General features: G+C 44.3%; 1 protein-coding gene across 1 annotated transcript in view; it reads right to left on the reverse strand.

Moving 5' to 3' along the window:
• Nucleotides 1-8,612, reverse strand: part of LOC135532246 (serine/threonine-protein kinase WNK1-like) — a 29,816-nt gene extending 21,204 nt beyond the window's left edge. The window contains 3 exon segments of the mRNA XM_064959837.1: nt 5,887-6,077; nt 7,903-8,182; nt 8,397-8,612. Of these exon segments, the coding sequence (XP_064815909.1) occupies nt 5,887-6,077; nt 7,903-8,182; nt 8,397-8,528 (603 nt within the window). The 5' untranslated portion in view covers nt 8,529-8,612.
• Nucleotides 8,613-11,205: the final 2,593 nt, after the last annotated feature.

Consider the following 11,205-nt stretch of genomic DNA (forward strand, 5'->3'; position numbering starts at 1 on the left):
GGAGGCTGGCTCGGCGTTGTTGCCGTGGGCGGCGGGGTGGAATGCAGGGGCAGGACACTCTCCAGGGCCTTGGAGAGCCGGCCCGCAAACGTGTCACCGTCTTCCGACCCCCGGCAGGGGGAGTGGGGGCGGAGAGCACCGGAGGAGGGGTGGAGGGCCGGTTGGGAAGGCAGGACAGAGCAGGAGGGGTGGAGGAAAAGTAGGGGACGCAAACGGACATGCTACGGCCGCGGTGGCGGGGAGGTGGTGAGACAGGCTGCAGGCGGAAGGAAGGAGGGAAGGACAATTAACCACAGAATGGATGGAACACAGGTGAAATAAACACAGGTGAGCTAAACACAGGTGGGCTAAACACAGGTGGGCTAAACACAGGTGAGCTAAACACAGGTGAGCTAAACACAGGTGAGCTAAACACAGGTGAGCTAAACACAGGTGAGCTAAACACAGGTGAGCTAAACACAGGTGAGCTAAACACAGGTGGGCTAAACACAGGTGAACAGAGGTGACAAACAGAGCTGAAAGATCTAAATATCTGATAACACGGGACACGATAAACACTATGGAATAAAGACACATGGCATTAGAAGACGGGAGTATGAAGGTTAGAAAGAGGTTTTAAAAAATCCGGCAAGAGCATATTGGGCACAGAAAGAGGTTAGATAAGAGGTAAGTAATACTGATTAAAAGGAAAAGTAATCTATAATCTCAAATTGAGTACTAGAGCCATTTCTAGGTCATCTAAAGTGTTTATTAACAAGCAGGAATCTAATCTATTTCTTGCGGCTTTGTTCAAAATGAAAACACTACCTGAATAAGAACCATTCAATGTAGTAGTATTGCACTACTATCTAGGGCATTTAAGAAGATATTCTACCCTCTGACCAATCCCAGTGTCCGTGTCCAAAACGGCACCCTATTCCCTATATAGATCTAGGCTCCTGGTCAGACGTAGTGCACTATATAGGGGATAGGGTGCCATTTCAGACGCAGACAGTGTTCTAAATCATAGTGTGGCTGAAAGGAAAATCACTGCCACAGACTATGTTCTGCTCTGCTGCAGGAAACTAAATATAGCGAGGTAGCCAGCTGCCTGGCAGGGGACTTGGCAATGCCAGTGCACCAGAGGTGCAGTCTGCTCTGTCTGTACAATGATTCACAGACACATTCACCTTGCTGATTCTACACAATGGCCTAAAAAGAAATCAATGTTCTGCCAAGAGTGGTCAGGGAACAGTTGATTTGGGGGTTGATGAAGCTATTCCTTATTCAACCCACAGTAGCTCTACAATGTTGCATTTAGATTTGATCTGTGCCTAGTCAATTCTTCTGTTTATATAGTCTAGTGAAGCCTACTGGTTACAGTCTAGTGAAGCCTACTGGTTACAGTCTAGTGAAGCCTACTGGTTACAGTCTAGTGAAGCCTACTGGTTACAGTCTAGTGAAGCCTACTGGTTACAGTCTAGTGAAGCCTACTGGTTACTGGTTATAGTCTAGTGAAGCCTACTGGTTACTGGTTACAGTCTAGTGAAGCCCACTGGTTACAGTCTAGTGAAGCCCACTGGTTACAGTCTAGTGAAGCCCACTGGTTACAGTCTAGTGAAGCCCACTGGTTACAGTCTAGTGAAGCCTACTGGTTACAGTCTAGTGAAGCCTACTGGTTACAGTCTAGTGAAGCCTACTGGTTACAGTCTAGTGAAGCCTACTGGTTACTGGTTACAGTCTAGTGAAGCCTACTGGTTACAGTCTAGTGAAGCCTACTGGTTACAGTCTAGTGAAGCCTACTGGTTACAGTCTAGTGAAGCCTACTGGTTACAGTCTAGTGAAGCCTACTGGTTACAGTCTAGTGAAGCCTACTGGTTACAGTCTAGTGAAGCCTACTGGTTACAGTCTAGTGAAGCCTACTGGTTACAGTCTAGTGAAGCCTACTGGTTACAGTCTAGTGAAGCCTACTGGTTACAGTCTAGTGAAGCCTACTGGTTACAGTCTAGTGAAGCCTACTGGTTACAGTCTAGTGAAGCCTACTGGTTAGTCTAGTGAAGCCTACTGGTTACAGTCTAGTGAAGCCCACTGGTTACAGTCTAGTGAAGCCTACTGGTTACAGTCTAGTGAAGCCTACTGGTTACAGTCTAGTGAAGCCTACTGGTTACAGTCTAGTGAAGCCTACTGGTTACAGTCTAGTGAAGCCTACTGGTTACAGTCTAGTGAAGCCTACTGGTTACAGTCTAGTGAAGCCTACTGGTTACAGTCTAGTGAAGCCTACTGGTTACAGTCTAGTGAAGCCTACTGGTTACAGTCTAGTGAAGCCTACTGGTTACAGTCTAGTGAAGCCTACTGGTTACAGTCTAGTGAAGCCTACTGGTTACAGTCTAGTGAAGCCTACTGGTTACAGTCTAGTGAAGCCTACTGGTTACAGTCTAGTGAAGCCTACTGGTTACAGTCTAGTGAAGCCTACTGGTTACAGTCTAGTGAAGCCTACTGGTTACAGTCTAGTGAAGCCTACTGGTTACAGTCTAGTGAAGCCTACTGGTTACAGTCTAGTGAAGCCTACTGGTTACAGTCTAGTGAAGCCTACTGGTTACAGTCTAGTGAAGCCTACTGGTTACAGTCTAGTGAAGCCTACTGGTTAGTCTAGTGAAGCCTACTGGTTATAGTCTAGTGAAGCCTACTGGTTATAGTCTAGTGAAGCCTACTGGTTACAGTCTAGTGAAGCCTACTGGTTAGTCTAGTGAAGCCTACTGGTTACAGTCTAGTGAAGCCTACTGGTTACAGTCTAGTGAAGCCTACTGGTTAGTCTAGTGAAGCCTACTGGTTACAGTCTAGTGAAGCCTACTGGTTAGTCTAGTGAAGCCTACTGGTTATAGTCTAGTGAAGCCTACTGGTTATAGTCTAGTGAAGCCTACTGGTTACAGGTTATAGTCTAGTGAAGCCTACTGGTTACTGGTTATAGTCTAGTGAAGCCTACTGGTTACTGGTTATAGTCTAGTGAAGCCTACTGGTTACTGGTTATAGTCTAGTGAAGCCTACTGGTTACTGGTTATAGTCTAGTGAAGCCTACTGGTTATTGTGCCTCTGGCTATAAGATAGCAGAGGATACTATATAGTCAAGAGATGAAGGGCTATGAACTCATTCTCAAAGTAAATCACAGCTTTGTTGATGGAACCTTCCAGAACTGAATTTTGTTGCAGCCCAGGAATAATAGCTGGTAGAACTCGTGAAAACATTGTTTACATCCAATGAGATGTTTAACAGGTCAACATAGTACAGCGGTTAAAAGGGATTTACTAAAAAGAAGTGATGTGATTTTTATCACACTGGGAACCATAACATTTGATGATAACACACAAATAAACTGACAAAGAGGAAGACATAAAATAATCTCAAATGACACAAAACTTGAAACCCAACAGTAGTGGAGCAGACTGCATAGACACACCAATCAATCCCATCTTTCAGTACGAAAAACACAACACAAATGGACTGCAAAGTATGAAGTCCACAAGCCTTTTTCAGGTTGGATTTTATTGATATACAGCTGTGTTTTTGCTTATTCAGATGTAAAAAATAGCAGCAGCTTGGCATCGAGGTCAAATATGTCATTTAGGACTAATGGCAATATCATTTTAACACTTCTACCACTATCGTTCAGCAGATTGATTCACTGTAAAGTAATGGCACTTGATGGTCAAATAAAACCAAACAATGGTAGAATGATTGCAGAATTTAAAGTGGCTGTGGTTGTCATGCCCAATAACTTTTTATGCAAGCTTAACAAAGACTACACACACGGTGGAATTAATGTGTAATCCATGTTGAATGCAAACAATTCTTGATAAGCTTGAACAGCTTGGAAATCTCAGTCTAACATATGCCATCGGGTGTATGGTTTGTGGTGACAGCTCCATAGCTTTAGGAAGGTGAGCTATAATTCACTGACACTATGGAGATGGCTGAGTCGGCTGCAGTAACAAGGCTTGTGATTCAGTGTGTCTGACACTGATGAGTGATGGCTGGCTGAGGTGACTGCCCAGTGTGCCAGACAGAGAGCCTAAAAACACCAGCATGGCACCTCGGAAATAAACCGTATGGGATTGATGGAGGCCCTGACAGCTTGCACAGCTAACTGCCTAATATCTATACAAACAACACAAATAATGAGAAATACCAACATGAGTACTATGAATCATATGTACCATAAATGATTGGTTGGGATTGGGGGGTGATGGGTTGGGGGAGGGGGGGACGGGGTACTGTACTAGAACGAGATGCATGGTATAACTGAGGATGCAGCAATGTGGAAGGTATGAGGGGAAAAAGGAATCAAACACAAAGCATGGAGTTTGTTTACTTCTGAGTGACTTTGGTTTCTCCAACATGCATCGTTCTGTTCAGAAACGCTAATCAAACCAACTGACATTGGGCAAAACAACAGTTCAATTCATTAAAACAAAAGAAAATGTAGAAGACACAACTGACCAAACTGTACTCCTGGAACTAAAACACACAGAGTAACTGATTTCAGACACTTGCAGCTGTTCTCACTTTTGGCAGATTAAAGGCTAGTTAATTCTGGTACTTACCTGTAAGTCACTGAAGACACAAGAGCATGACTGGGGCTTCTAACCTATGGGATGGTCTTCATATACTCTATCCTAAACCCTTTAGGATGGTGTTAATTACACATCTGTCTAAACCCTTTAGGATGGTGTTAATTAGACATCTGTCTAAACCCTTTATGGTGGTGTTAATTAGACATCTGTCTAAACCCTTTAGGGTGGTGTTAGGCATCTGTCTAAACCCTTTAGGATAGAACATGGCACATGGGTTCTAGAAAATAGGTTTTAGACTTGACCTTTAGGGGAGGCCGTGGGGTTAAGCTCTGTTAGTGGAGACAGACGGGTGCCTACGGAGCAGGAAGGGCAGCTCATTTGTGACTAGGCTATACATTTTGGGTGTAGATTAACATATTGGTTTGTCCTTCCTTAATTTGTGTGTTTTGGGCGTAGATCAACCGTTGTCTTGTGTGACTACTGGTTTGGGATTCCTTTGTGTGTTTTGGGCGTAGCTCAATCGTCTTGTGTGACTATTGGTTTGGGATTCCTTTATTTGTGTGTTTTGGGCGGAGCTCAATTGTCTTGTGTGACTGTGTTTGAGATTCCTTAAATTAGTTCATTTTTCTGGGTCTTCGGTTTCAACTTTCAATCTAAAAATGCTCTGGTATTGTTTTATGACTAAAAGCTGTTCCTGTCCTGTTCCTTGTATTACCTTGAGGGGAAACATGAGCATATTAAAAGACTGAATTAACAGCCAGTTTAATATTTGATATTCTATAAAGGCCCTATTCCTCCCAATACACTGAAGAATACTGTTCCAGACATTGGTTTGGGAGTCTCTTGGCAAACAGCAAGACCATCAGCGTTACTGTTGAAAGAAGAACTGTAAAACCCGACCTCTGGTTCTCTCTGAGAATTGCCACTGAGTTTGTCATTTATTCATTACTGAATATGTGGATTAGAACGCAGCTGCTGGTCCACCACTGCGGTACCAAGAACACCGAAATGTCAAACTGAAGAACTCGTGGGACTACAGTAGGCTGATGTCAGACAGTCTCTGCTGTATTGGCAACTCCTCTTATAATTGTCATGATTAGTGTAACAATGACCATAGGAGTTAGCAAGACAGCACAAACAGATGTGGGATTATAAAGGACTACAGGACAAACCTGAGAGAGAGAGGGCAGCCGGGAAGGAAAAAGGTTGCCCCATTTCAAAGATTGAGAACCTCTTCATCTCATAATTACAACTACAAACTCCACTGAAATTCACTTCACTTCTACCTTCCTAAGAACTACAAAAAATATATAATAATCCCTCCGACTCGTCACTTACCATGTTCTGCTGTTGGTAGGCATTGGGCTGCTGCTGTTGCTGCTGCAGCTGGGGGGAAGGAGAGGGGGAGGGGGCCTGGGTTTGGCCGTGCTGCTGGGTGGCAGGGATGTTGCTATAGGACATGTTCAGCTGGCCCAGATGGGACTCAGAGAACACGGACGAACCCTGGCCGTTGTCCACCGCTCCGTCAGCTGTAGGTGGAGGGGACAAGAACCCACACAGTGACCAGATGAGAAAGGAGGAGGGAGGGAGAGAGAGTTGGAAACACACACGCTACCATTATATATATATATTGTATATATATGAATGAGAGCGAGAGAGAGCGAGCAAGAAACCCAGATCAAGCGAGCCATTGAGAGATATACAATATCAACTACATTGTATTCCTGATTTACAGTGCATTCGGAAAGTATTCAGACCCTTTGGTAGTGATTACAGCCTCAGGTCTTCTTGGGTAGGACGCTACATTATTGGCACACCTGCATTTGGGGAGTTTCTCCCATTCTTCTCTGCAGATCCTCTCAAGCTCTGTCAGGTTGGAGGGGAAGCGTCACTACACAGCTATTTTCAGGTCTCTCCAGAGAAGTCAGATTGGGTTCAAGTCTGGGCTCTGGCTGGGCCACCCAAGGACATTGAGACTTGTCCCGAAGCCACTCCTGCGTTGTCTTGGCTGTGTGCTTAGGGTCGTTGTCCTGTTGGAAGGTGAACCTTCACCCCAGTCTGAGGTCTTGAGCGCTCCTGAGCAGGTTTTCATCAAGGATCTCTCTGTACTTTGCTCCGTTCATCTTTCCCTTGATCCTGATTAGTCTCTCAGTCCCTGCCGCTGAAAAACACTCTCACAGCATGATGCTGCCACCACCATGCTTCACCGCAGGGACGGTATTGGCCAGGTGATGAGCAGTGCATGGTTTCCTCCAGACCTGACGCTTGGCATTCAGGCCAAAGAGTTCAATCTTGGTTTCATTAGACCAGAGAATCTTGTTTCTCATTGTCTGAGAGTCCTTTAGGTGCCTTTTTGGCAAACTCCAAGCAGGTGTCAAGTGCCTTTTGCTGAGGAGTGGCTTCCGTCTGGCCAGAACCAAAGGCCTGATTGGTGGAGTGCTGCAGAGATGGTTGTCCTTCTGGAAGGTTCTCCCATCTCCACAGAGGAACTCTGTAGCCCTGTCAGAGTGACCATCGGGTTCTTGGTTACCTCCCTGACCAAGACCCTTCTCCCCTGATTGCTCAGTTTGGACGGGCGGCCAGCTCTAGTCTTGGTGGTGCCAAACTTCTTCCATTTAAAAATGGAGGCCACTGATGGAGGCCACTTCCCCAGATCTGTGCCTCAACACAATCCTGTCTCAGAGCTCTATGGACAATTCCTTTGACCTTATGGCTGTTTCTTTTTCTCTGACATGCACTGTCAAATGTGGGACCTTATATAGACAGGTGTGTGCCTTTCCAAATCATGTCCAATCAATTGAATTTACCACAGGTGGACTCCAATCAAGTTGTAGAAACATCAAGGATGATCAATGGAAACAGGATGCACCCGAGCTCATAACAACGGGTCTGAATACTTATGTAAAAAAGGTTTTGTTTACATTTTTTTATATAAATGAGCAAAAATGTATAAAATCCTCTTTCACTTTGTTATAATGGGGTATTTTTTATTTTACCTTTATTTAACCAGGCAAGTCAGTTAAGAACAAATTCTTATTTTCAATGACGGCCTAGGAACAGTGGGTTAACTGCCTGTTCAGGGGCAGAACGACAGATTTGTACCTTGTCAGCTCGGGGATTTGAACTTGCAAACTTCCGGTTACTAGTACAACGCTCTAACCACTAGGCTACCCTGCCGCTCTAACCACTAGGCTACCCTGTATTGCGGGTAGATTGATGCGATTTCTTATATATTTAATACATTTTTAAATTAAGGCTGTAACATAACAAAATCTGAAGGGGTCTGAATACTTTTCCGAATGCACTGTAAATAAATCCCATCTCTGAGTGAGACGCTGTGCCTAGTCCACATACATGACATGGAGATGTTGGCCTGTTGGTACTGCTGCTGGTCCATCTCGGGGTCCTCCTTCTCAGTCTGGGCTACAGGGGGCTGGGGGGGTAACTGACTCTGCTGGGGGGATCTGAGGGCCTCCGCTGCTTGTTGGGGATACTGCTGCTTCTGATTCCTCTTCTCCAACTCCTCTCTGACCAGCTGCCTCTGTTCTCTCTTCTTTTGGATCAGAGACACTCGGTCTTTGATGGCCTTGGCCATCGTCTTGTGGTCTCCCTCGCACACATAGCCAGACTCGACCTGTTGGGACAGGAGAAGGAACAAGCATGACTAGTCCATCTGTTTTGACAGTCGCCACAACATCTCTCTCAGTGACGAGCTTCTACACCAGTACACTACTATCCAGCCACCGTTTTCATCGATGTTGCAGTTCTGTTTTTAAAATCACCAGATCAATTACTTATAACAAAAATACATGGCATCAATCGATCCACCGTCCAACAATCAACCGTACCATTTCCTGTGCCACATCTTCGGGGAAGTCCTTGTTGAGGTCGAAGGAGAACTCGATGGCTTCGTTGTCCTTGTACTTTCCCTTCAGCTTCTTGACGTCTTCAATCCTCAGCCACAGTTTGATAGCGATCATCTCCCCATCGTCCTCCTCGGCTAGCTCCACACGCACACCAGTCTCCTCCTGGAAGAACGCATGGCTCAGCAGGATCTTAATGACATATCTGTGGCAGTGGAGGAGGGATGGGGGAGAGGGAGGAGAGTGAGGGACAAGAGAGGGGGTCAATATAAAGAGGAGAAGAGAGAGGGGGAGAATAGAGAGAGGGGAAGAGAGGGGGACAATAGAGAGAGGGGAAGAGAGGGGGAGAAGAGAGAGAGGGGAAGAGAATAGAGAGAGAAGGGAAGAGAGGGAGAAATTGATGAGAGAGTTTAGCATTAAGGTCAAAATAGGTTTTATTACATTCAATAAGTTCTGCATGGTGCATGATTAACCTATTAGCCTATTTACAGAGGACATTACACAACTCTGTGTGGGCTGGCCTAAAGGACTGCAATAGAGCTGTGTTCTGACATCCAGTACTATGGCTTAATATCCTACAATAACTACGTATATATACAATCCATAAATTATATCCCATATTAACTATGTACAGCCGTGGCCAAAAGTTTTGAGAATGACACAAATATAAATTCACAAAATTTGCTGCTTCAGTGTCTTTAGATATTTTTTGTCAGATGTTACTGAAGTATAATTACAAGCATTTCATTAGTGTCAAAGGATTTTATTGACAATTACATGCTTGGAGTTCATCAGAATTTGTGGGGTTTTGTTCGTCCACCCACCTCTTGAGGATTGACCACAAGTTCTCAGTGGGATTAAGGTCTGGGGAGTTTCCTGTGGCTCTGGTTTTGTTCCCAGAGCCACTTAGTTATCACTTTTGCCTTATGGCAAGGTGCTCCATCATGCTGGAAAAGGCACTGTTTGTCACCAAACTGTTCCTGGATGGTTGAGAGGAGCTGCTCTCGGAGGATGTGTTGGTAACAGTCTTTATTAATGGCTGTGTTCTGAGGGAGTATTGTGAGTGAGCCCACTCCCTTGGCTGAGAAGCAACCCCACACATGACTGGTCTCAGGATGCTTTACTGTTGACATGACACAGGACTGATGGTAGAGCTCACCTTGTCTTCTCCAGACAGGCTTTTTACCAGATGACCCAAACAATTGGAAAAAGGGATTCATCAGAGAAAATGACTTTACCCCAGTCCTCAGCAGTCCAATCCCTGTACCTTTTGCAGAATATCAGTCTGTCTCTGATGTTTTTCCTGGAGAGAAGTGGCTTCTTTGCTGCCCTTCTTGACACCAGGCCATCCTCCAAAAGTCTTCGCCTCACTGTGCGTGCAGATGCACACACCTGCCTGCTGCCATTCCTGAGCAAGCTTTGTGCTGGTGGTGCCCCGATCCCGCAGCTGAATCAACTTTAGGAGACAGTCCTGGCGCTTGCTGGACTTTCTTGGTCGCCCTGAAGCCTTATTCATAACAATTGAACCGCTCTCCTTGAAGTTCTTGATGATCCGATAATGGGTTGATTTAGGTGCAATCTTACTGGCAGCAATATCCTTGCCTGTGAAGCCCTTTTTGTGCAAAGCAACGATGACGGCACGTGTTTCTCTGCAGGTAACCATGGTAATCAGAGGAAGAACAATGATTCCAAGCACCACCCTCCTTTTGAAGCTTCCAGTCTGTTATTCGAACTCAATCAGCATGACAGAGTGATCTCCAGCCTTGTCCTCGTCAACACTCACACCTATATTAACGAGAGAATCAGTGACATGATGTCAGCTGGTCCTTTTGTGGCAGGGCTGAAATGCAGTGGAAATGTTTTTTTGGTAATTCAGTTCATTTGCATGGCAAAGAGGGACTTTGCAATTAATTGCAACTCATCTGATCACTCTTCATAACATTCTGGAGTATATGAAAATTGCCATCATACAAACTTTGTGAAAATTTATATTTGTGTCATTCAAAACTTTTGGCCACGACTGTATATTTACTATCCATAAGTTATATCCCATATTAACCTTGTATATTTACTATCAATAAATTATATCCTATAATAACCATGTATATTTACTATCAATAAATTATATCCCATAATAACCATGTATATTTACAATCCATAAATTATATCCTATAATAACTAGGTATATTTACAATCCATAATTGATATCCTATAATAACCATGAATATTTACAATCCATAAATGATATCCTATAATAACTAGGTATATTTACTATCCATAAATTATATCCTATAATAACCATGTATATTTACTATCCATGACTCAGACAAATGGCATTATTGAAGGCTCAATGTTAACTCTCAGGGCATCTTATCATGTGAGGCTCAGCTGGTAAGTGTGTCACGTTCTGACCTTAGTTCTGTGATTATATCTTTGTTTTAGTATGGTCAGGGCGTGAGTTGGGTGGGCAGTCTGTTTGTTTTTCTATGTTGGTTTTTGAGTTCGGCCTAGTATGGTTCTCAGAGGCAGCTGTCAATTGTTGTCCCTGATTGAGAATCATACTTAGGAAGCCTTCCCTTTTGGGTTGTGAGTGTTTGGTCCACACGGTACTGTTTTCGGCTTTGTATATTCACGTCATCGTTTGTTGTTTTGTTCGAGTGTTCTATTGTCTTTATTAAAAAACATTACGGGCACTTTTACCACGCTGCGTTTTGGTCCTCCGATCCTCCATATCCTTACAATGTGTGTGTAAGTGTCTCTGGATAAATGTGCATGTCTGCTCAGTTCATTATTA

This window comes from Oncorhynchus masou, unplaced genomic scaffold (assembly GCF_036934945.1).
Source record: "Oncorhynchus masou masou isolate Uvic2021 unplaced genomic scaffold, UVic_Omas_1.1 unplaced_scaffold_1785, whole genome shotgun sequence".
Taxonomy (NCBI): Eukaryota; Metazoa; Chordata; class Actinopteri; order Salmoniformes; family Salmonidae; genus Oncorhynchus; species Oncorhynchus masou.